Genomic DNA, 26404 nt, shown 5'->3' with positions numbered 1-26404 from the left:
GTATTTGTCCTAGCATATTTGCACATATTTGAACATTTAGGTGTTCTGGGAACTTCACTGGGATTGCCATGTCCAGCCTGACGTGGTTTAATCTCCTGTGATGGTGGTGTTCGATGTAGTCTCACGCATACTTGGGGGCTGTTTATTTTCAGGATGTCAATAAATGTAACCTGGAATGGTAATTCTGTGTTGTTTCCATCCATTAATGTTTAGCTTGTAGAAACAATTGATTTGTCAGTTCTAGAAGTGAGTAAGCAGACCTGAGAACCCCTGTAAGAACAGTTCCTTGAAAGACAAACAGCTGTATATCTGGGGACAGATTTGAAGTTGTTAGCATTTAAGGAATTGTAGAAGCAGTTGATTGTGAAATTCCTAGATTTGAGTATCCTTTTTCTTTGAATAATGAACTCTTTGACCTTTTCCTTTTTTTGTTTGTTTTTCTTTCTCTTACTGTTTCTCATGGTGGTACTCTCAGTGGGAAACCAGTATTTCTTTGGTAGGCTGAAATTTTTTAACATACCCCTTAATTAAATCAATAGACCACCCACATAGTTACATCCAAAGGCCAGACCAAATTCAGAAGCTACTAACTGACAAATGGTTTTGAGCATAAGAGTAATGATTTAATAACTTTGAGAAGAAATAGTATGTCTGATTCAAATAATGGATATCATTTGCATAAAATATATTCTGAGAATTAAGATATTAAAAATTGACAGAATAGTTTTGAAATACTGCGATGGACAGAGGGGAACTAGGAGAAAGAGAGCTAGGGATTACATATCAGATAGCTGCAAAAGAATTCAGTTTTATCATTTTCTGCTATGTTTACACAGATATGCTCTTAAGCATTCTTGAAGTTGCAATCTAGAGGAGACTTCTATTTAATAAACACATAGACGACTGATTTCTAATCAGTATGTAATCATCTAGAAGTAGGCAGTGGTTTTATGGGTCCTTTTTTTAAGGTACTCGAAAGCAGTTTAATTTTAAATAATTTGTATGCAGACTTATACTGATAACTTGTACAACAGGCCCATTTATATCACTCGTTCAGAAACAAAGTCAGATTGGACCTTGTCCAGTAGTTTTATAACTAGAAAGCCTCAGTTTTATCACCATGACAAAGGAGATTGACTTCTGGTTATGATAGATTACTCAAACATCAGAAAGTCAGTTTTATGGCTTCTAAACTCTTTTTTTTTTGGTGGCACCAGCCATTATATTCATGGTGATGACCTGATTGGCTGCACCTCAGTTCGTTCAGTGGTCACCACTGGTGAGAGCTTGACCACAAAGAGAGAAACCTGAAGTGTGAAGGTGATGTAGGGGTGCTGTCAATCAGACATTGGCTGAAACCCAGACAGAGCCCAGACCGTTCTGAATTTCCCATTCAGGTATCACCTCTTGGGACACTTCGAGTACTGCATCCAGAGCTGAGGATCCATCTTTACCTGGAGTACTCTTGAAAGGCATCGTGTAATTTCCTGGAATCAGCCATGAAATGGAAGAGTGTTCCAGGTTCTAACAGAGACAAAGCACTCTTTCTGTCATGGATTCAGTGCCTGCAGAAAGGAAACCTGAGGCCTGCCAGTCTGTGAGAGGGAGGGCAAATAGGGCACAGGAGGGGGATTTGGCCCCAGAACTGCAGTAGTAGTCCAGGCGGCCAGCTGGTTAGCTCTAGGAGAGAATTTGCAAAAGCTGCCGTCCATTGAAAATGATGCTGAGTTCTCAAAGTTCATTTCTAATAGACTAGCTTATGAGAAGAATGCGTTTGTACAGGTATCTGTTTTAGATGACAGTTTGCCTCAAGTTTTGCTTGGGGAATCCAGGAAAATGGTGAAAGCTATTTTAATTGATGCTTTAAGTATTTTGCATTGTTGTTGAGTAAATAATTTAGCCATGGCCAAACGCGGGGGAGGGAGGAATCCCAATAGCTAATGAAAAAGGCAGAGTTTCAAGGGCATGTGAATTTATGGCTGCCTGTTTGGTATCTAAAGTGCTATGATTTGAGCTGTTTTGAGATGTGATGTTATTTCATGCTGTCCTTCATAGAGTCAGTGTTGCCATGTACTGTCCGTGGAATTGTGCAAAGCAGCCCACTTATCACCTAGTTAAATGCTTCCCAGTACCTAATCAACCTCATTTTTAATGATAAACTGAATTCCTCATAGCAGAATATCTCCTGTTAAGTTAAAACTCAAATATAATACCCACTACCTCAGGAATATGTGTGAAGGAATTCAGCAAATACATTGGTGTAGATGGTAGAAATGCTGCCTTAAAATCTAGTCAGGGAAACAACACATAAAGAACCAAGTAATGCGGAATAAAACCTGCTGCCATCAAGTCAATTCCAACTCACAGAGACCCTGTAGGACAGAGTAGAACTGTCCCATAGGGTTTCCAAGGAGCAGCTGATGGATTCGAACGACAGCCCTTTGGTTAGCAGCTGAACACTTACCACTGCGCCACCATGGCTTCATGTAGTGCATCGTGGTATAATGAAATAATTGCTGATTATGTCCCATTGCCATACTTGTAAAATGTTGCCTGAGCCCAAAGAAAATAGTGTGATTCTGAACCAGGGAGTCAGGAAGGATAGCACAGAGAGCTTTCCTGAATTGTTCTCAGGCCACTTGGAGTCCCTCTGTGCTCAATGTATCTGTCTTGGGGTTCCTCATATGTCTGTCTCCCCACTAGGTTGGCACTCCTTGAGAGCAGAATTGTATCTTAATCCTCACGTGTCCACAGCCCCTTACCTTACAGGATGAGGTACGATGATCCGACAAACAGAGGCGCATTTGAACAGGGTCTAAAAAGAGGAAAAGTCAAAGCTAAGTCACAGGAGTGTGAGAGGGTGGTTAAAACAGCGTCGCATCGGCGCGTCGGAGGTGGACAGGAGCTGCTAGTCTGGGGCCATGAGAAGGCTGGGCTTTGATTCTGAAATGATGTCTCCTCAGATTTTTCAAGAAAGGGTATAATACTAGTCTACCACCCACTCTTTTGCCCCATTCAGAAACTCAGACTATGTTCTCCTCTTTGATTTTTATTTTTTATTCAACAACCGTTTGCTAAGCAACCACTACTCACAGTTGAATATGACTTGGCTCTGTCCTTTGTGAGTCCCCTAGTCCATTGGGAGAAGTAGACAAATGCCGTAACCTGATTAGCAGCGATCGAGGTACCAGCAAGGTTCTGGGGAACGCAAGATGCAGTGGGTGCAATGCTTCAAAGGAGACAATCGATAGCAGCTCAGGAAGGCTGCATGGAGGCCGTGAGGTAGTGAGGACTGGCTGGGGTCTTGAAGCATGAGTAGGAGTCAGACTAAATAATTGGCTAAAGATGTCATGATGCTAAACCTGTAAGGAACAGAAATGATGTGAAGGATACCTGCTTAAAAATGGGATGAATAACAGACTGGAAGGGGAGACTTGACATTTCATTTGCCATATTACTATTCATGCTTTAACATTATTTTACATTTTAATAATTTTTATATAATCAGATTAGGGACAAAGTGAGAGAAGGGGAAAAAGATGAGGAACTGGATAGTTGCATGTTTCCACCCACAGCCTAATATACAGCTAAAAAGTCTTGATGACCATTTAGCTTTAGCGTCTTTACCAAATGTTGTTTATTTTTCCTGTTATACAGACCAATATTCAGATAGCAACAGAATCACCTTTAGAATATTAGAATATTTTTGTTATGTTCTGCTTTTTTTTCTGTTTTAAAGAATTAGACCCTGTTTTAGGTTAGATTTCTCCAGAAACAGTCTGTGAGACAAAGATTTGAGTGCAAATCATTTATTTAGAAGGTGACCCAGAAAGCACCAGTAAGAGTGTGGGAAGTGAGACAAGAAGGTAAGAAAACCAATACAGGCTCTGTTATTGAGCAGGTTACTGCTGCAGTCAGCTAGGGCTTCATCCTGCTGAGGACTCTGGGAGAATAGTGGGAGGTGGTGTAGAACACGCGTCAGAATAGGACTAAGTAAGGGTGAGACTGTTGGGTATTTATCATTGACGCCTGTCCATCATTGGTTAAGGGCTGCATTCCCATCTTCCCTATGCACAGGTCAAGGAAACTCTTCCCTGATTATTAACCTGTGATGCCATCTAATTTCTTAGTTGCTTTAGAGGTAATACATGATAAAGGTTCCTATAAGGTACTCCATGACTTTAAAACGGTGGCTTTCAGACTTTTTTTCAAAAGTCCCAGAGCCCTTTGTTCAGATGAAGTCCTAAGCAGAAGCTAAGCCAAGAAGATGAAAGTAGAGCTTGGGGAGATGGAACATCCCACGTCCCGTACATTTTTCTGCCACATACCAGCCATTGGGCTCTGCTGGAAACCTGTGGGAGTCCTTCAAGGAGCATGGTTTAAGAGATGATTCAATGCCAGGCAATGCATGGAGACCACCCAAACTACCTATGGATGTGACTCCTTCCTCATGACGTGATGGCTCTCATGTAGATCACTGAATCTTACACTAAACTTTTTACCTTAAAAAAAATTCTACACGTGGCTGCCTCTTTCACTGTCTGGAGGACTGAGTGTGAATTGCACTGGGCCTGGATGGAAGTTTGCAATATGAAGGCAGACATTGCAGGAGCTGTACTGGGCATCAGAGCTTTGACAAGAGAGCACCATTCAGCATGTTTTTTGTTACATTTGAAATTGTTTACGTTGGATTAACTCTTTATGTGACTACTAATAATTATGAAAATGTTATTGAAGGAAGCAGTATCTGATCCAGGTGAAATGGATTTGAACACTCTTGCCCCGTCTTTTTCTTCCTCAGGTGTCTAATATTCAGGCAAGAACAGTTATGCTGTCTTGGGCTCCCCCAGTTGGACTTTCGTGTGGACCCCACAGCGGTCTTTCCTTCCCCTACAGTTATGAGGTGGCCTTATCAGACAAAGGACGAGATGGAAAATACAAGATAATTTACAGGTAACCTGTGTTTCCATGTATTTTTCCTTGCTGTGAAGTTAGAGGCATTAAGAAAAAAGGAAACTAAGGGAAATGTTAAGGCTTTACAGATTTTCCTTTAAATAGTTAATTTTAAGAATCGCCAATAATTATAATGTCAAGGGCTAATTTCAACAAAATTATTAATTAGAAATTAGTATTGCACTTGGGGTCGCCATGAGTCAGAATTGACTTGACCATGACTGACAATAACAACATTGTAGAGCTATTTGGTTTTGATGAAATATATCACTTGGTTCTGTTACCTTGTCAGTATAGTATTAATACAAATTTTCTACTAATGTCTACCAGGGTAAAATGTGACTCTGACTTTTTTTTTTTTTTTAATTCTGTAATATGGTTAATGTCTTTTGGGCTTACCTTCTTATCCTCTCAGAAGTTTTCCAGCATATAGTAAAGATGACTTGAGAACATTTCACGCCGAGGCTTTCTTAAATGATCGAGAAGTTTAGCACACAGACTATGGGATTAGCCTCCAAATGGCCTCTCCTGCTTTATGGACTCCCAGATATTAACTACTCACATCATTTATGGTCGTATTCTAAATGTGATATAAAAAAATTTCAGAGTCAAGTTTTTTCTCCTTTGTAATTGCTGGGCGCTGCTCAGATTTGCAGAGCAGGAAACCAGAAGGTCAGTTTTGTTTTAGCTCCTTGTTTGACCTCCCTGTGAGAGGCCCTGGAAAGGACTCCCGCAGCCCCGGGTCATGTGGCCACATCAGCCCCACTTCCCTTCCGCCTACTTGCTTTCTCTCTTGTTTCTTTGCTGCATCAGCATGCAGACAGACCTTGTGCCCACATCCCTGTTCCTATTTCTTACCTTGCTTGGGGGTTGTGTCTTATTCCTGACAAAGACAAGAAGGAAACCCATTAGCTGCTCTCTCCTCCTCTCACTGCCTGTACTGCTCCATCGTCTCTTGCCCAGACTTCTGCAGGACTCCTCAGGTTCTCTGGCACCCAGCTGTCCTGCAGTCTAGCCTGCACACTGCAGAAACAGAACTCAGGCAATACAGCTCCCTTGCAGAGAGCAGGCCAGTGCGCCCCCACTCTACTCAGAATAAAACCCTGACTTCTTACTCTGACTCACAACCATTTGGTTCTACTTTTAAAAATTAGAATTGGTAAAAAAAAAAGCTTAGAGAAATACAGAGCGCTCCTTCCTCCACCCCCACGAAGGAACAAATAGGTAATGTTCATCAGTGCAATGTTCATATTGGTGGCAGGGGCTAGAGTCTCCAGTGCCTGGAGGGGCCAGGCAGGTGACATAATGAGAAACATGGGAAGGTCGGGAGTGAGGTGAGGAGGAGAGCTCCCCCTGCCTCCTTGGGAAGGAAGCTGCCACCACTCCGCTGAAATCAGTTATTGCCATGAGGGAATGTAGCCAGAATTGCTGAATGTTTGGATTGTTTTCAAGAGCTGCTGAAAATCTGAATTGTTATGTAAAGTTTCCGGATATTAAACAAACTAAGCAAACTAAAAATATTTTAAAAATAGAGTGCAGGTCAAACAGAGTTGCAGGCAAAGTGTGGGCATAGATCTCCAGTTTATAATTTTATTATTAAAACTTTTTATTTGGAAGTAATTTTAGACTTTTGAAAAGTTACAGAAATGAAGAGGCATGCCTGTATTCCCTTTTCCCAGATTTGCCTGTTATTAACATTTTGCACTACTCGCTGTATCATTTGCCCTCTTCCTTCTGTCCCTGTGTCTCCTCTCTGTAACTTTTTTCCCTAAGCTTCATATATCGTGGCCTTTGCCACTGAATCCTTCGTTTTATATTTCCTAAGAATTAAGGATAGTCACTTAAAGAAACCACAGTGCAGTTATCAGCTTCCTACGCTTACGTAGATACTTTTATCTAATCCACCATTCATATTCCAGTTTTGTCAATTTTAATCTGATAATGTCTGTTTGAGTATGTTCATTCCCTCCCAAGACAGGATCCAGTCCAGGGCCAGATACTGCATTTAGTTGTCATGTCTCTTTAGACTTCTTTAATTTAAAGCATTTTTACCATCTTCCTCTTCCTCTGATGATCCTGACATTTTTGAAGACTACTGCTCTCCATCCCAGCCACCTTGAAAAAAATGTTAATGGAATAGTCCTTATTTTGCATTTGTTGTTTCCTCATATAGGTAGAGGTTCAGATGCAACTTATGATCATTTACATGATTTTATTTTATGCAAAAGAGCTATCTGTTAAGTGCACTGGTATGTGAGGGAAGCAGATTTCATCAAGAGAGTCCAGAAGTTGAGTAGTTGGGGTTTCTGCCAAGGTAAGTCTGAGAGCTGCCCTTGACTGACAGCTTGTGCAGTCGTTTGCTTTTACTTGCAGTTTTAAGAAGTGATAAGGCTGCACCCTGGTAGGGAGAACACATTAAATTGCTTAAAAAAAAAAAAAAAAAGCTTACATTTTGAAATTTTGTTAGTAAGTTAACCTTGCCATTTTCTAGATCTAGGCTGACATCATTAAGAGGAATCTGATTTTCGAGTCTAAAAATGCAGCAAGACCAAATAAGAAAGTTTATTTCTTCTGGCTTATGGTAGAATCAAGACATAATAGTTTTTGAATCTTTTCTGGTACATGGCTATCAGAACCAAATCCAAAAACTATTACTTTTGAAATATCATTAACTAATGATTGACTTTTCTTTGCAGCGGAGAAGAATTAGAATGTAACCTGAAAGATCTTAGACCAGCAACTGATTATCATGTGAGGTGAGTTCAGGATATAAGAACTCAAGTACATTAGAGAAACCAGGTCATTGAAGCACATCACAGGACCCCTGTTAAAGGTTCTCGGTTAATGGCACTTGCCTAACTGAAAGTTATGGCACTGTTGCTCAGTGGCCACTCATGGTGTTCTGCACTCTTGATCATCATGACTGGGAGTGCATAGAAAAGCTTCTGGTAATAGAAAAGTAGGTGATAGGCTGAACAGAATTTTAAAAATTATTTTAAGAAGTTTGTTTTATGTGGTCTTCTAAGACGTACTGGACTGTGTGATTTAATAGATAATATTTTCTTCCTATAGAAAATTTTTTTTTTTTTTTTACTAAGGGTACTTCAATTTTTTTCTTATAGACCATGTGTATAAACCATCTGGTCAGCCCAAATGACTAAATAAACCCTTCCCATGTTGCAGGAGCAACTTTGGACCTTAGAAGTCAGTAGCTTTTGAAATAAGGCAAGTAATGCAGGCATCACATTAACTCTGACCCGAATTAACCCCAGTTCGGCAAATGCCGTGTGGTACGATACGTAGTCTGGAGTCTTTACTGAGATTACTCTGGAAGGCGGGGCTAGTTTATCTTAGGAAGAAACTCGTTTAACCACAGATCCGTGAGGAGAAAACCATTATCTAAATTTTTACAGAGCCTGATTGATACATCCATCCATCCCTTTGCAGATAGGCAGGTTTCTGGATGTGGTCCATAACATTATTTTTTTAGTTTAATTTGATGTCTAAGTTTACCAGAAAATGTAATTTTATCTTACAGGGTGCATAATAACAGATTCTCAACGAAACTCACTGTCGAGTTGACTCTGACTCATAGTGACCCTCTAGGACAGAGTAGAACTACCCCATAGGGTTTCCAAGGAGCAGCTGGTGGATTTGAACTGCTGACCTTTTGATTAACAGCTGTAACCCTTAACCACTGAGCCACGAGGGCTCTGTGTGTACATGAGACTGTGTAATAAAATTGCAAGCACCAAGTACATGTCCTTTGTTATACTTATCAGAGGTTAATTCTCCCCACATGCTCCTTTGTGATAGGCGAGAGGCAGGATGGCGTAGTAGGAGGTCTGAGTTCTAGTCCTGGTTCTGCCATTGATTGGCTGTTTTAACTTTGGTAAGTCATATAGAATCCCTGTGCCACAATTTTCTCAGTAAGAAAGGTAGGAAAACTGGGATGTGTTGAGGTTACATCATTAGAAAGCACAGTGCTTAAAACTAAGTTTAAAGCAATACATAAGAGCAAGGTGGCGTTTTATATTCGGTCATGAAGTGCACATCTGCTTAGCTATTGTGTTATTTAGATAAACTCTTTTGCAGCCATCTCTTCCTGTTTAAATCAAAAGTTTTGAATTTTGAGTCTACTACCTTCAACCGTAAAACTGAACTTTTCACATGGCCTGTAGAAATAGAAGGATTTATAAAATTTGTGAAGCTGAAATGATGATAGAAATGGCATAACCATTCTTCATAATGGTCGATTTAACAACAAATCAGAAACAGTAACACCGTATAGGAAGCCATGTAAATGTTATCCATTATTCATTGTTAATATATGTTTCATTTTTTCTTCATAATGTTTTGAACAGTTCACGGCTATTGCTTTTACTGAAGGTTTACTTTATTAATTTTCTGCCCACTCACATGCTTATAGTATCCTTTTTAAGAAATTTAAATGTCATAAAGAGCCTACCCTTTATTTACCATTCTGTCTGTCATTCCCCCCTCCCCCTTCCAAAGGGTAAACTTCTGGAAAACTTGCTCAAGTCTTTTTACTCCTGTGTCTTATCAACACCTTGAACTTCAGGGAGGATAAAAAGGAATAATGCATGAATTCCACGAAAGTAATGTGAGGCTTTGGCTCCAGCATTTCTCCTAAAACATTTGGAATCCTGTATGTGTAACATCCGTGACACATGTGACACACGTGATACCACACATTAACAGCCTACAAGCCACCAATGATTAATATAATATGGCCTAGCTCTCTGCTTGCCGGAAAGAGAAAATCCTCCCTCCCCTTGATGATACTTTAGTATTTAAAAAAAAAATTCACTCTACTAATAAAAATGTCTACAGTCCAAACTTCAGTCTTTTTGTCCTGTTTAGTCCGCAGTCCGTATAGATCATCCATTCTCTTTTCATATATAGCCTTTCATTTTTCATACTAGTAATCACTTCTAACTCTTACTTGGATTTAGCTTCCTTTGCCTTGAATTGCTTTGGACAGGCAGCATGGTACATAATGGACATAGCTTGGAATTTGGATTTAATGGCTCTGTTAATTACTAAGAGTGTGTGTTAAGGCAAGTCATTCAAACCCCTTTGGCCTTATTTTCTCATTTTTATAGTGAGTGTAATACTACTAGCCTCAGAGATGGTATGAGATCAAACAAGAGATACGTTCAAATCTATCATAAACTTGTAAAGTGTTGTATAGATATTGTTTTTGTTAGCTTTGTTTCTCCAAGGTTTTTCTAGTTTTTCTACTCTCCGAAAATAAAAATTGAGGGCTTTATGACAACCTGTGTCTCATTTGAACATATCACTCGCTGTCTTATTGGGATAAGATACATCGTATTTGGCACTGAAAAGAAGAAACAATATCTTCTTCTGTGATGCAGTTGAGATTCTCAACATCTTAGTTCCAGGAATGTAAGCTTTTACTACATATGGTAACCTCAAATGGAGTTTTAAATATAATTTAAAGCCTCAAGAGGCTATATGGAAATAATTCCCTCCTTAAGTTTCCGTAATAGTGACAACAATAGAGTCCCATTTTTGGACAGCAGCAGGATGAGCAATTAGATTCATTGTCGTTTTTGTTTGTGTGTTACCAATTTAGAAAGTGCTGCCCTGGTAGAAGTCTGCCTAGCCACTGATGAAAACAGAGGTATTTCTTGTAGCAGCATGAAACTGGCTACATTTCCTTTCTAGTTGTTAATATTGCACGTTTTGACTAAGGCCTGTACAAGTCTCCGTTCAAATCACTCTTCAGTCGAGTGAAGGGTTTCTTTCTTAAATCACATGATGAAGCCTCACCTAGGGCTTCTGCTGTTGTTTCTCGTTGCTTCTGATTTGGCTGCTCTTACTCCATCCCTTTCACACTGATTGCTTGATATCTTTATATAACCATTTTTCTCGTCTTCAGCTTTTTCCTGCACATGTTTGTGAGTATCATATGAGTTCACCAGTCAGGTAGACAAACGTTTTTTTGAAGTAACAGTCTCTAGATTATGGAGCCCTGTGGTTGTATTGCCTGGTGCAGGGCCTCAGTTACTAGGCAGGAACAGTTCTCAGCTTTTTCTCACCATCACCTTACTGTTACTGGGAATAACTTATTAAGGGACCAGTGTTATCATTTAGACAGTGTCACAGGTCGTGTGCTCCTGGCTGTTTATATTGGGATCTGCCATGTTATTTGGACCAAATTCTTCATGGAAAACTGTATCCCAAGAAAATTCAGGTTTTAAAGTTTTTTTTTTTTTTTTCATTTTGCTAAGGATTTTTGTGTGTCATTAACAACTATTATTTTCCTCATGATGAATGAGGAAAATAATATTCCTCTATAATGTATACATGGATCTGCAATATTTAGGGTTGGATCTTTTGTTAGGTTTTTATAAAAATCATCATTTTTATAAAAACATTTTGTCTTTGTTATCCCATTCTTATACACATTGCTCTTTTGGGTTTATAAATTCCATTGGTTGGATGTTTAAAAGTATTTTTATTCAGTGCTTCCATAGAGTGCATTGTGCTATTTATTATATAAAGCCACTAATACAAAGTCTCCATCCTACAGTGTTGTGTGTCTCTATGGTTGGTTGTATGTTCGGAAGGGGTGGGGAAAAGAGAAAAATCAAATACATAACTAAATGTATTTATAAATACATTTATAAATACATTTTAAATACTAAATGTATTTATAAATACATTTATTTTAGTGGTTTTCTCTGCATGTTGTATGTGTATTTCCTGGAAAAGTATGCTCCTTTTTCAATTGGTAGTTTTACAATTACTAACGGCATTGAAATATCCATTTTACTATAGACTCGAACATGTGTTTTTATCAGTGATAGGATTCAGGAATCAGGGATTTGAGTAATGGAATGGATAGCATTTTTAGGGTCAAAATTGGTGAGAAGCAGTTTTCCGGTCATTGGCATGAATAGTTTGGAAAAGAAGTTGCCCAGACATGATATCATGTAATAATATTTCCCAGAAAAATTATGTGATGAAACATTTCCAAAAATACGGTTGACCAGCATAGTCCTGGATTATGAAATAGGTGTTATTGACCAGAAACCATGGCTCCCAGTTGTTACAGATGTGCTGGATGAAGTTGGAGGCATACTTCTGAAATTCTTGGAGCACCTGTTTCATAAGCATTTAGCCAGTATCTAAGCTATAACAAATGTGAAAACCCAGCACAAGATTAATTATATTTTTAGAAAAATGTATTATCCTCCTTTCCTGATATAAAAGCAAAAGAAACTAAACCATTTACTGATCTCTTTAATCCAAGAATCCAATCCTACTGCACAGATCTTCCTATTGCATGATGATATTTAGGGAAAATGTATGCCGTATATATATGCGCTCTTTGAAGCAAAGCATCATTTCCAGAGACTTTCTTAACTGAAAACTGTTATCAGTAAAAATGGAGCTATTTACATTTATTACAATTTGTTGCTGTCTATTTAATGAACAGTTTTAATTGGTGGATGTATGATGGGATACCTAGATATCTTGTCATATCTTGTTGATGTAATATATTAATATTGCCATATATAATGACTCGTTTCTCTTGCTGGCAGACTTTTACTTGTCCAAACAAAGTATATCATTCTTTGAGATTAAGACAAAAACGTTCATAAGGAAAATAGCTCCACGTGACCCAACGCAACTGTTCATCTTCAACTACCTCAAATTTTCACCTTGCTATCAGGATTTTTTTTTACTTTTATCCCCACTGTCATCCTCCCAACGTGGCCTCCAAGAGCCCCAGTGACTCATGTTTCTGTAGCTTAGGGGGTATGGGTTTCTAACTCCAAGGATCCCATTAAAAAGAAACAGAGAACTTGACTGAGTCCAAATGTACCTCTCCCCAGATAACTAACTACATACAGTCTGCTGGTATTTTGCAGGCATGTTAACCTGCCTCCTTTCCTCTGCTCTCTTATCCAAATGGATTTTTGGTACCAACTGTTTTGTGAACATCCAGGATCTGATCTGCCTGAGTTAGTTTCCCATTTGTAGGCTGATACTGGTGATTACAAACTAAGATACCAGCTGGGTTGGGGCAGGGAGCCTAAATGAATGCATAAAGTGGGGTGGGCGGGCGGCAGCTGACTAATAATCTCATTGCAGAGGAGACAGGGAGTAGTGGGGATTCTGGTGAACTGGGCGGCACCTGCCCCATCTAAAGGGGGAGCTGTTCTCAGCTGTATGCAGTCATCACAGTGTAGGAACGTGGCCTGTGTTCTTCTCAATGTTGCTGTATTCACAAGTTCATAGTGAAGGATGGTCTGGAGAAGAGCACAGACCAAAAAAAAAAAAAAAAAAAAAAAACCAGACTCTCAGCTGTAAAGTCAATTCTGACTCATAACAACCCTCTGGGACAGAGTAGAACTGCCCCTTACAGTTTCCAAGGCTGTAAACCTTTATAGAAGCAGTCTGCCACATCTTTCTTCCGTGGAGTGGCTGGCGGGTTCGAACTGCCAACCTTTTGGTTAGCAGCTGAGCACTTAACCACTGTGCCACCAGGTTCCTTAGAGCACAGACCAGGTACTTTTAATGGTGTGATCAACAGGCATTTATTACCTACAGAATAAACAGGACAGGGATGAGTAGAATTGTACGCCTCGTCATCTGCCTTGATTCCTGAAGTTAGTCTCTTGTCCACAAGGTTAGATCACATCCAAGCACGCTCCAGTTCACGTCATGGGAAGGGAATGCCTAAATTCCTCTCTCCTGGCCTTAAATACTAATAAGACAGACATGTCTATATGCTAACTAAGATGTATAGAGAACAGGTAGGGGAAGAGATAATGGAAGGGCCAGTAAAGGGGGTTAATAAAAGTGGAAGGCCCCCTGTAGGCAATGGACATCATTTATTGTCCCTGTTCAGGTTATTCTAGATTTACTGGCTCCAGAGAACAGCTCTTCCTCCTTTACCGCACAAAGATAGAGTTCTGGGTTTCTTCAGAGGGCAGTCATCTCCCCCTAGGACACCTACTTTGCTTTATGTCCATCAGCAACTAGGGAGATAGTGATGAGACAATTATAATATGGCACACCTGCAGTTCTAGAACTTCAGTTTTCAAGAGAGACGCCAAAGGTTATTTTTTTATAAGAGATCTCCAGGTTTTTTTTGGTGTTGGCTTTGATTTGATTTTAACTATTTTCGTGTCAGAAAATTGCAGTCAGAAGTAGACAGATTACTTTAACGGACTCTTAAGTACCCATCAACTAACTTATTTCTTCGATAGCCTCACCTACCATCCTCCCTCAATTATTTTGAAGTCAAGTGCAGACATCATCTTATTTCACCTGTAAATATTTTAGAAAGTCTCTCTAAAGATAAGGACTCCCCCTTGTCTTTTAATCATAGTCACAATAGCATCATCACACACCCACCCCCCCCCAAAATAATTCTCAATATCTTTAAAATCCAGAGACAGTTCCCATTTCCTCATTGTCCCAAAGATGGGTGTTTTGTTTTTCAATTAGTTTGTTGTAATTCAGGTTCAAACATGGCCTGAATATTCTGATTGGTTGGTATCTCTTAAGTTTCTTTCAATTTATAGGTTTTCCCTCCATCTTTTTTCCCCCTTGCAACTTGTTGGATTTTTTTTTTTGTCCTGTAGAGTTTCCCACAGCCTGAATTTGGCTGATTGCATCCCTGTGGTGTTGGTGTTGCTTAATAAGTTCCCCTGGCCTGTGTTTCCTGTAAAGTGGTAAAGAGGCTTAATCAGACACAAGTTTAATTTATCTGCAAGACTATTCAATAGGTGGTGGTGTGGTCTTTCATTAGGAGTGCATAATGTTTGAGTGTACCTGTTCGTGGTGATCCTTGTCTGAATTCTTTTATTCATTAGGGAACATCAATATTTGTTTTTTAAAAAAAATTGTATTTGTTATACACATGTATATCCTTGGGTCAGATTCAACCAATGAGCCACCAGTTGACAAATTCTGATTTGTCAGAGTTCAGGCTGGAGCCCTGCCCATGTCTGGAATGTTCTTTGATGATTCATATTAAGTAACTTACTCCCTGTGAGCCCCTCTTGACACATGGACATGATCTTGCCAGATCTACCATTGGAGCTTATGTTATCATGTGCCTGTTTATGTTGTTGCCTTTAGTTGCTTTGGCTCATGGCAACCTTATGGATAACAGAAGGAGACGTTGCCTGGCCCTGTGCTATCTTCATGGTCTTTGGTGCTGTTGCGGCTATTTCGTCACTCCATCTCCTTGAGGACTTCCCTTGTTTTCGCTGACCCTCTGCTCTAACAAACACGATGTCCCGCTTACAGTGAGTGCAAAAGGAAGGATATCCTTCAGCAGAGACTGGGGTGGAGACCATTGTAACCAAAAGTATCACTCTTTTGGATTAAATGTCAGAGTGTCCTTTCCTAAGGCTAATGAGTCAAATACAACAAATATGTATTTTCCTTTTTAGAATTGAGAGTTGACATTTCTGATTTTTTTTTTTCTTAGCCTCTGTAAATTTTTTTGTCATGGACAGTTCATCTTTCTTGAGGAGAAAGAACTTGTAAATTGGACACAGAAGAACCTGTCTTCTGTAATGTCATGTTTAGCTGTTGTTTTGTTTTCATTGAGTGGAGTAAGAGGAATTGTGGGCGTTAAGAGAACATAATTGCAGGATGAGCAAGGGGAGTAGGCAGTAGAGTACAGTGGTTACAGTTTGAGAGCTGAATACAGTTTATCTGACTTTCTAACTGTCGCTTTGGGAAATTTACATCACCTCTCCAATTCTCCATTTCCCTCTGTCTGAAATGGGGTAATAAGAGTTTCCCGTCTCATAGAAGGAGTCGTTGTAACAGTTAAGGGCTTGATATGTATTTTACCAGTTCTTTGAATACCTTAATCCTTGGACTTCTTTTAAACAGCAAAGATTCCATTGTTGTATTTTTTTTTATTAACTTTTATTGAGCTTCGAGTGAATGTTTACAAATCAAGTCAGTCTGTCACATGTAAGTTTACATACGTCTTACTCCGTACTCCCCCTTGCTCTCCCCCTAATGAGTCAGCCCTTCCAGTCTCTCCTTCCGTGACTATTTTGCCAGCTTCCCACTCTCTCTATCCTCCCATCCCCCCTCCAGACAGGAGATGCCAACACAATCTCAAGTGTCCACCTGATATAATTAGCTCACTCTTCATCAGCATCTCTCTCCCACCCACTGTCCAGTCCCTTTCATGTCTCATGAGTTGTCTTCAGGGATGGTTCCTGTCCTGTGCCAACAGAAGGTCTGGGGACCATGGCCGCCGGGATTCCTCTAGTCTCAGTCAGACGATCAAGTATGGTCTTTTTATGAGAATTTGGGGTCTGCATCCCACTGATCTTCTGTTCCCTCAGGGGTTCTCTGTTGTGCTCCCTGTCAGGGCAGTCATCGATTGTGGCCAGGCACCAACTAGTTCTTCTGGTCTCAGGATGATGTGGTCTCTGGTTCATGTGGCCCTTTCTGTCTCTTGGGCTCTTAGTTATCGTGTGACCTTGGTGTTCTTCATTTTCCTTTGCTCCAGGTGGGTTGAGACCAATTGATGCATCTTAGATGGCCGCTTGTTAGCATTTAAGACCCCAGACGCCACATTTCAAAGTGGGATGCAGAATGATTTCATAATAGAATTATTTTGCCAATTGACTTAGAAGTCCCCTTAAACCATGGTCCCCAAACCCCCGCCCTTGCTCCGCGGACCTTTGAAGCATTCATTTTATCCCGGAAACTTCTTTGCTTTTGGTCCAGTCCAATTGAGCTGACCTTCCATGTATTGAGTGTTGTCCTACCCTTCACCTAAAGCAGTTCTTATCTACTAACTAATCAATAAAAAACCCACTCCCTCCCTCCCTCCCCCCCGCCTCGTAACCACAAAAGTATGTGTTCTTCTCGGTTTATACTGTTTCTCAAGATCTTATAATAGTGGTCTTATACAACATTTGTCCTTTTGCCTCTGACTAATTTCACTCAGTATAATGCCTTCCAGGTTCCTCCATGTTATGAAATGTTTCACAGATTCATCACTGTTCTTTATCGATGCGTAGTATTCCATCGTGTGAATATACCACAATTTATTTACCCATTCATCCGTTGATGGACACCTTGGTTGCTTCCAGCTTTTTGCTTTTGTAAACAGAGCTGCAATAAACATGGGTGTGCATATATCTGTTTGTGTGAAGGCTCTTGTTTCTCTAGGGTATATTCCGAGGAGTGGGATTTCTGGGTTGTATGGTAGTTCTATTTCTAACCATTTAAGATAACGCCAGATAGATTTCCAAAGTGGTTGTACCATTTTACATTCCCACCAGCAGTGTATAAGAGTTCCAATCTCTCTGCAGACTCTCCAACATTTATTATTTTGTGTTTTTTGCATTCGTTGTTGTATTTTTAAGAGTATGTTTTCAAAAAAAATTTTTTTTAAGATCCAATGTAAAAAAAAAAGAAAACTAGAAAGGAGAATGATAAAAATCAACATAATCCTATTTTATGGTTTTTGAAAAGTGTGGTACTATGTGGGGCATTATATGCTTTTTCTTCATAGCTTCTCTGGAGAAATTAGGCGTATATATTTAACATTGATCCAAGCATTTCAGTGTGTAGAACGAGCATCTTTAATCTTGGCGCCCTGTACAAGAGTTAAATATTCACATAGATAAACTGTACTGGAGCATTGTTTTTGTTGAATCAGTGAGAGATGCACTTGGCAGTAGCAAACGTGTTTCTGTGTGTGAATCATCCTTTTTTTTTTTTTTTACATAAATTTGTGCACTGCTATAAGCAGTTTAGTGATGACATCTACCCTGTTGTTTGTATTTGTGTAGTGTCTGTCCAGACTGTGGACTGTCATCACTGCTTCTTGTCTCTTTTCATCCATCTCTTAACTCTACTTTTAGCCTTTTTCCAAAGTCAACCCAAGAGTGGCTTGTCTCATTTTATCCCCATTTTACAGACTTACAGTTTAAGGCTTTGAGAGGTCAATAATTTAATTTGCCCAAGGCGCTCTTGTTGGTTTTTAGAATGTGGTATTTGGAGACTATTCTGGGAATTAAGGTTTCTTTTCTTTCTTTAGAATATTCTTTTCCAGTCAGTAAAACCTGCTCAATCTTAAGTGGCCAGGAGGTTCTGACAGCATAAAGAGTGAGCACATTGAGGCAAATACTGGGACAGCTGCTAACTGGATGTGCCTCAGAAGAAAGGCCTGGCAATCTACTACTGAAATACCAGCCATTGAAAAACCCTATGGAGCACAGCTCCACTTTGACACACACAGGGTTCCTATGAGCTAGAATCGACGACGCGATAGCACCTGTACTGCTGACCATTTTTAGGTCAGCGCAAGACCAGCAGATAAGAACAAGAGTCATGGTGTTTGTTCACTATACAAGAAGTTCTGTTCATTTACAGAAAGTACTGGGGCAAAGCTGAGATAAAAATCATGGTCCTCTGTGATTGGCCACTGCCACTGACTATGTTTGTCTGTCTGTTTTCAGGGTCTATGCCATGTACAATTCCGTAAAGGGATCCTGCTCCGAGCCAGTTAGCTTCACCACCCACAGCTGTGCACCTGAGTGTCCTTTCCCACCTAAGCTGGCGCACAGGAGCAAAAGTTCACTAACCTTGCAGTGGAAGGTGGGTAGCTCAAAGTGTCAGTAACGGTCTGCAGTTAAGATGATGTCCGTTTGTAGCCGTTTGAAACATTTATGTTGCACTATCCCAGTTGTATGATAGTGTTTGGTTTTCTACATAGTAGCTATGCGAAACAAATTATTATGATATCAAAAATCACTATTTCTTTTAAAATTGGACAACTGGCTAGGAAGAGGGAACTGCAAAATCCAGCTTTCACTCTCTTTACAGGAGAATTTGGTAAATTTCTTAGGTAAGCAAGACTTTATAAGCGATGTAAGTACTTAAAATGCCCACATTTCATCATTTTCTAATGGTTTACTTCAACACACATTTGAAGACTTCAGTAAAAAGTTTTGTAAAGAAAGATTTAGAAATCAAGTAGGCTTATGGCTCTATTAAGGAGCCCTGGTGGTACAGTGGTAAAAGTGCTTGGCTATTAGCCAAAAAGATCAATAGTTTGAACCCACCAGCCACCCTGTGAAAGAAAGATGTGGCAGTCTGCTTCTGTAAAGATTAACAGCCTTGGAAACTCTTTGGGGCAGTTCTCCTCTGACCTGTAGGGGTGCTATGAATTGGAATCCAGTAGAGAGCAGTGGGTTTTGGTTTGGGTATGGTTCTGTTGGTGTCTTTCATTGGTAACCTGAAATATTTAATATTTAAAACTTTGCTTAGAATGTTCAGTGTTCTAATATACATTAAGACTTCATTAATTTTCACTAATTAGGCCTTAAATAAGTCAGGGTTACTAATTATTAAAATGGAAAAAAAAAAAAAGCCTGAATTATATAATAGTTTTCATGAAATGCAAATTTGCTGTCTACAACTAACTGTTGCCAAAGAGCCATCCAATTGAGCCTTCCTTTAGATGTGCTATTAGCTTATTAGTCATGGTTGTGCTTGCAAGAAAGTAGATTCTGTTGTCAATCTCTACAGTAATTATTTCTCTATGCTGATATTACAAAATTTAGTTAAAAATGTAAAATGTGTTCCTTTTATGTCATGTCTTCACAAAGGCATACCTATGAAGGTAGAGAATAATACAGATTTATGGTATGGGGGAAATAATGATGTATGAAAGAAATAAGGTGGCTGAGGAGATCCATTACTGGTGAAGAAATATTTTGTCTTTTGCTTTGTAAACAAGAGGGTCAAATTTATTTAGAGGGTTGATAAAAGCAGTTGAGAACAGTGGTTCGCAGCCAAGCATGGGCTTTGTTCTCACATGGACAGCTGCATACTCATAGCCAATGGCCAACCTGAGTGTGTTATTTGGACAAAGGCAAAGTTGCAACTGGCTTAGAAACTGAACTATTTTATTTTCCTTCCTGGCTTCCAGGGATAATACAGGTCAGTGATTCCCCACCTTTTCAGAGTAACACCCAACTGGTCATCATTGTTTGATTCTTGGGAGCATATATATCCATTTAAAAACATGTCCAATATATATACATGTAAATATATCTTTCTTTAAGGAAATAATTAAAATCCATTTTGTTTGGAAAATATAAGCAATCTTCTTAAGATTATTGGAGGGACCCCGGGGTCTTATAAACCTAAAGTTGGGAATCACTGATACATGCTCTGCTTGAAACCTGGATGAATTCAGGTCTCAGGTAGAATTCCTCTGAATATCGTTATCAGGGGGCAAACGTTTCACATCTTCTTTCTCCCTTTATTTATATACGAATCAGAAACATACCCTTGTTCCATCTAGTAAGGGAAGAACTTCTGGTTTCAGTTTTGGTTTTCAGTTCCATGTCCTTAGAGCAGTTTTTCTGAGCAGCATGCTCCAGGTGGGGACAGGGATCCTTTCTCTGCCTGCAGCCTGTCCTTGAGTCCATGAAGACCCTGAGAAAGCCAAACATCTTCCAGCACCCCTTCACTAGTCAGCAACAGATACTATTTACACAGCAGATACAGCTGTGCACCCCCCTCGAAGAACTGGGGTCTAATTGATGTCACAGAAAAGAGCCCTCATGGTGCAGTGGTTAAAGTGCTTGGTTGCTAACGAAAGGTCGGCAGTTCGAACCCACCGGCTGCTGCATGGGAGGAAAATGTGGCAGTCTGCTTCTGTAAAGATTATAACCCTGGAAACCCGATGGGGCAGTTTTTCTTTGTCCTATAGGGTTGCTATGAGTCGGAATCCACTTAATGGGAACAGGTTTTTATTTGGGAACTATATCTTAGAGGGAACTAGTAAATACTTTTTTTTTTTTTTATGAGCCGTCATAAATGGTAGTTCTCAACTTAGAAATGGGTTTTCATGTAACACTTAGATTCTGTCAGCTATTCAGGATTTTAAATGCATCCCTATCCTGTCCCCCAAAGCTAGCCTGCAGAAGCCTGTAGTTCTAGTTCAGGAGAGTTTGGAGCACCTACCTGAGATCTGGGATTTGGGAGTCAGGGATTATGTGATTCAGAAGGGAAACAGGGAGAAAGGAGGGAGAAGATGGAAAAGAGCTTCTTTATTAATTCAACTAACGTTTACTAAGCCCCTATGATGTTTTCTTGTTAACAATAATAGCAGCAGCTGTTTACTAAGTGATATATATATATATAGTCTCTCAATGACTTATCATACCCATCCATTCTTGGAGCAAGAAATTAGATATTGATACTAAGCGTCAACCATCAGACCACACATGACAAGTAAATGGCCAAGCTGGGATTGAAATGCAGCTCTGGTGAACCCTGTGCTGTCTTTGGCCAAGGCTCTGTGTTGTTTGTTGGTCTCCTGTTCTTTTCCCAGGGAAGAGCCAGGCCCACACACAGCTGTGAAATGGGAGCACCATCCTACTACTCCTCTTTCTATTGCCTCCTCCACCTCTTAGTTCTCGATTTCACTACCCTAGTGCTGCCAGGGACCACAGTGACACCCCATTCTAGCAGACGTAGTTTCACAAAGACTCTTTCTCCAAAGTTCTCTACTCCTGTTCCCCTTGTCCAAAACCTCAGTTTCCTCAATGAAGCCAATCCCAGGCTGCTAAAATTATATTTTATTAACTTGTGAAGGGCAGTAATCTGCCCATAACCAACCCACTGCCTCCCATTTTTCCTCATCTTTTTTAAGACTCTTAATGCTAATGCTACAACTGGCTTTCTAGTTATAAACACTTAAAAGTGGGAAAGACTGTATGGGAAAAGGTATAAGATGCACAGTCTCTACTGTGAACCTCCCTGGGTCAGCTCTGCCTCACCACGCCCCCAGCAGTGCCTGTGCTTCTCTGCTGCTTTCGCTCTCTCTTCTCAAATGTAAAGTGCCTCTTAAAAGTTTTATCCCCAGAGGAAGTAGGGCACCATGTAGGTGTGAAGGTAGAGGTGGCAGGGGAAGGCAGGTGTGGCTATATCTAGGCTATGTTTATTATCTAATAGTAGGGACGCTCTCTACAGCTGAGTTGTATTGAGTGGTTTGTGATAATGCTCGACCAAGGAAGTCCAGATTTGTCCCCTTGAGGGGAGAAAACAACTGTCAGGACACTGCATTTGCCTATTAAGTATTATTTGTGGACACTGTTTTCTAATCTCACTTTATTATTTTTTTAGGCACCAGTCGACAATGGTTCAAAAATCACCAACTACCTTTTAGAATGGGATGAGGTAAGCATATCTTCCATTCTTCCATCTAAAATACGATTCCAAAAATAAATGGTATTATGCTGAACAAATTGTTTTATTCTTTTATAAGGCATGCTAGAAACACAGATGAAAGGAATATATGTAGAGAAAAATAACCAAAATCCCATGTTATTGACTGTGGAAAATAATGATGGACTGAAGTGGTATAATGAATGGTGCATTAAAATATATTTATGTGGCTTATTTGCAAGAAATGCCACTGGAAGAAAAGAAAACATCTATTTTGGGGTCCCTACCATCTAGCCATCTAGCCATTAGTTTATATACAAAATTGGCTACTTTGTCATCTTATAGCTTCCCAGGGCCATTTTGCTTAGATTGTTCTGCTAAGGTAAACTACAGTGTGGCTTTTTTTTTTTTTTTTTTTTACCATCTAGCCATCTAGCCATTAGTTTATATACAAAATTGGCTACTTTGTCATCTTATAGCTTCCCAGGGCCATTTTGCTTAGATTGTTCTGCTAAGGTAAACTACAGTGTGGCTTGGGAAGCATAAATTGCTTTTCCTTTTGAACGTCATTTTGTACCCTGGTGTTGCACTGTTGAGTTTTCTCCATGGCGAGTGGAGCAACACATGTAGGTCTCACTCTACATGTTGTGCAGTCACTCTGCGGTTAGACCGTCCTGTATTTGCTGCTGCCTTTGCTGTTTCCACACCAGAGGCTTGGATGGTATCCACGCTGGAGTCTCCCTCTCAAGACCACTCTGCACTGAGTGGCGACTGAGTGCATTTCTGCCATAACTGACACCACTCACAAAATCTCAGACAGGAAGTACTTGATGCAGAAGCTTTTCATTTCTAAATAGCCACTGTGTGTTTTGTTCCTGTAGATCTTGATTCTATTCATCCATTTGCCCTTGCTTTATTCTTTCTATGATTGTGCAAACAGACTAAGGAGTTAGGAAAAGGAAGTGTGGAATTTGGGGCAATACGCAAGTGAACGAATGTTTTAGACTTAAATTTGGGGGGCTTGGAAGATTAAGAATGTAGGCTTAGGAAAAAATTACTGGTCAGGTGTGGAAAAATATTTTAACTAAACGTAAAATGAAAATTAGATGAAATTCTCATGCTAAAATTTTGATGTGAAAGAGGGGCCCATCATCACTTTCTGCAGAAGCTTATTTTCCCATCTGGGATGCACCTGAACAGCTAGAGTTCCACGTGACCAAAGATAATGATCTGTTCTTCTTAGGTGCCCTGTGGATAGCTTGTATATATGGATTGGTGCAATCTCAGACTTCACCAATGCGTTTTGCAGATTAGGTGAATTTCGTTTTAAGGTAATCTGATTGGAAAGTAAAACTACATGCTTTGGCCCTTGTGGAAAGAGATTTTCATAGGCAGTCAAGACGGTCGAGCATATAGTGACACCTTCCCATCTCTCCTTTACCCCAAGGATGAGTAAGAGTTTAATGAAGTCTTTTTTTAAGTGTGGTGGTTTGTTACACTGACCTGATGTTTCCAATATCTTGAGGTTTTATATGAAGGTAAGGCTTACCAGGAAAGAGACTTTTTTTTTTACCTGCTCTCTTTCTGGACCACAAGCTCATAAGTAAGGTCAGAGAAGTTGAGAACTTGAATGGGAAACCTCCAAAGAAGACCCAGGTGCTGAAGGAACTGGTGGTGATGACTCAATTGCTGGCTCCCTTCCTTTTGAATTTGAAACGGAAATGCCCTGGCACGGTGGCATAGCCTCACATGAAATGTGGAAGTCATGTCTGATGGCCGTTTATAGTCAGTAGGACCCACTGTTGTGGCGTAGTGGTTAAGTGCTACGGCTGCTGACCAAAGGGTCGGCAGTTCGAATCTGCCAGGTGCTCTTCGGAAACTCTATGGGGCAGTTCTACTCTGTCCTATAGGGTCGCTGAGTCGAAATAGACTCAACGGCACTGGGTTTGGTTTTTTTTTTTTTTTTTGGTAGGACCCACTGTGGACTGGTGTTCAGAAAGCATTAAGTGATTTGTTTAGGATCTCTTCTTGCTGTTTCCCTTCCTACCTTTCCCCCTACTCAGTCTCCTTTCTTTCCCTCCCTGCCATCTTAGTTCTTCTGCCTTACCCTTTCCTCTATTTTCTCTCCCAACTTCTGATTTCTGCTTGTCAGCTCTGTTCAGCTTTGCCGGAGATTCCAGGTTAATTGACTCTCACTTCCCACAGGCCTTTTGCCTACACAGGAATCCTTCTGGATTCTCTGACTTTAATATTCACCTCTAAGAAAAACTGCCAGACCCCAAACTCTGGAGAGCTTCCTTGCCTTCAGGTGCAGTGAGCTCCCTGGCAACAAAGTATAATCACAAGAAAGCCAAGCATTAGGAGATGTGGATTCTAGTCCCAGGTGTTTCCTGGGCAGCTCTGGGGCTTCGACCTGTCTGGTGCTCAGTTTGTCCATCTGTGAAATGGTGAATAGACTTGCCCTGATGGCTGAAAGGCTGATGTAATGCTATCCTCTTGTTGCACTTCTGAACACACACAAATAAAGCATCCTAGCCACATGCTTCTCAGTTTTTTCCGTATTGCAGCTTCTATGCTTTGTATTATACCTCCCTCCTTTTAAAAAAGAAAAAACAGATGCCGTGAGGTTGATTTCCACTCGCGGAGACCCCATGTGTGTCAGAGTAGAGCTGTGCTCCATCAGGGTTTCATTGGCTGTAATCGTTCAGAAGTAGATCACCAGGTTTCTTCTGAGGCACCTCTGGGTGAATTCAAACTGCCAACCTTTTGGTTAGTAGCCATTTGTACCACCAGGGGCTCCTCTCTCCTTTCCAGTCCCCCTAAAAAGATTCCAAAACAGTATCGTTGGGTTTCCTGCCAGTGACGATTCAACTAGCAGTAACCAATTCATTCATGTTCGTCCTGTTTCAGAAGTGACATTTCTGGCAAATTAGTCTGGCAGTCTGTGTTTCTGAATTTGGAGCTTGGTCAGGGATCTTCTTTCTTGGGGGCAGCTCACGTGAGTTGCTCTTTGTGTCCCTCATTTCCATCCTACCCAAGGCTTGACTCTGGGGAAGGAAAACAAAAGTACAGAGAACAGCCGCTGGGCCTGCAGGAAGTGTGAACACATGAGCTCTGACAGTGCTGGTAATTTCTGGACGCTGGTGTACCTGGTACCAGGGACTGTTTTTGGACTCTGCCCTGGTGGTTGCAGTGGGGCAGGAGGATGGGATGGGATGTTTTGCTGGAATAATCCCCAACCGCCCTTCCCCAGAGCCAGAGCTCTTCTTTCCTCTCCAAGGGCATCTGCCCCAGCTATACACCCATAGCCTCTCTGTCGTCCAGAGGCTGCAGAAGCAGATTTAGAGTACAGAAAGATTGTGGGGTACACAGATGAGGAAACCACAGCCTGAGAAGGATCTGGGGACTGCTCAGAGTCCCAGACAAGTCGTGTTCCACAGCAGCCCCCATGCCCTGTCTCTGCTCTGAGAATCAGAACTTGGCACAGCAGTTGTCTGTCCTGCATACTCATCACAACTGATGTCTGGATGTCCTCTTGTGGCCCCACGTATTTATTAAGGTATATAGCAGTGATTACAGTCCTGGGATACTTTATGGTTTTGTTCAGTTTTTAATCACTATTGCAATAAAATGGTTAGTATAAATTTTTGAAAGTGTCAGTTAAGAGTGAGCATAGGGCATCAAGCCCAGATTTCAAGCCTCTAGAAAAAGGCCATCACGAGTGGAAGTGCATCCTCAGAGAGGTGAGTCAGTACTTGGCCTTTATTTCTGCTGGGATTGGGAGTGCTGTGCCTGAGAGTTTTCCTCCTTGGGGGAGGTCCACTGTAGCCGGTAGCTAATAGCATGCCAGTCTCAGAAGCACCAGGACAGGTGGGCCTCGATGAGGAACAGAAACCAAAATCACGCAGCAGCGCAGAGGGAACCTAATACATCATCTGCCCAAATTCAGTGTTGTTAATTTCACATCCCTGTTGCATAGAATGCACTTAGAAATTATTAATAGTTCTGGGAGAGTAGCAGCTTGTTTTTCTGCATTAATAATTCTAACTAGGCAGCCTTTTAATTTTTAAATCAATGTATGAAATAACCGTGACTATGAAATGGTAATGAGCAACTGCAAATGGAACATACAAGTGTTGCTGGGTTTTCCACGTGGCCATCAGTTTCAGCTTGTATCTGAAACTGGTCGGTTTTCATAACTGGGAAAGGTGTGGCC

General features: G+C 40.5%; 1 protein-coding gene across 4 annotated transcripts in view; it reads left to right on the top strand.

Moving 5' to 3' along the window:
* The window catches only part of FNDC3B (fibronectin type III domain containing 3B), a 391440-nt gene that overhangs the window by 267434 nt on the left and 97602 nt on the right, over positions 1–26404 (top strand). For all 4 annotated transcript variants that reach the window (XM_049867193.1, XM_049867190.1, XM_049867192.1 and 1 more), the window contains 4 exons: positions 4802–4953; positions 7650–7709; positions 18465–18603; positions 22147–22200. In XM_049867193.1, coding sequence (XP_049723150.1) covers positions 4802–4953; positions 7650–7709; positions 18465–18603; positions 22147–22200 — 405 coding nt within the window. The remainder of the gene's footprint in view (positions 1–4801; positions 4954–7649; positions 7710–18464; positions 18604–22146; positions 22201–26404) is intronic.

The sequence above is a fragment of the Elephas maximus genome, chromosome 23 (genome assembly GCF_024166365.1).
Source record: "Elephas maximus indicus isolate mEleMax1 chromosome 23, mEleMax1 primary haplotype, whole genome shotgun sequence".
Taxonomy (NCBI): Eukaryota; Metazoa; Chordata; class Mammalia; order Proboscidea; family Elephantidae; genus Elephas; species Elephas maximus.
Note: the sequence above shows the minus strand (reverse complement) of the source record. Positions and strands in the feature narration are given on the sequence as shown.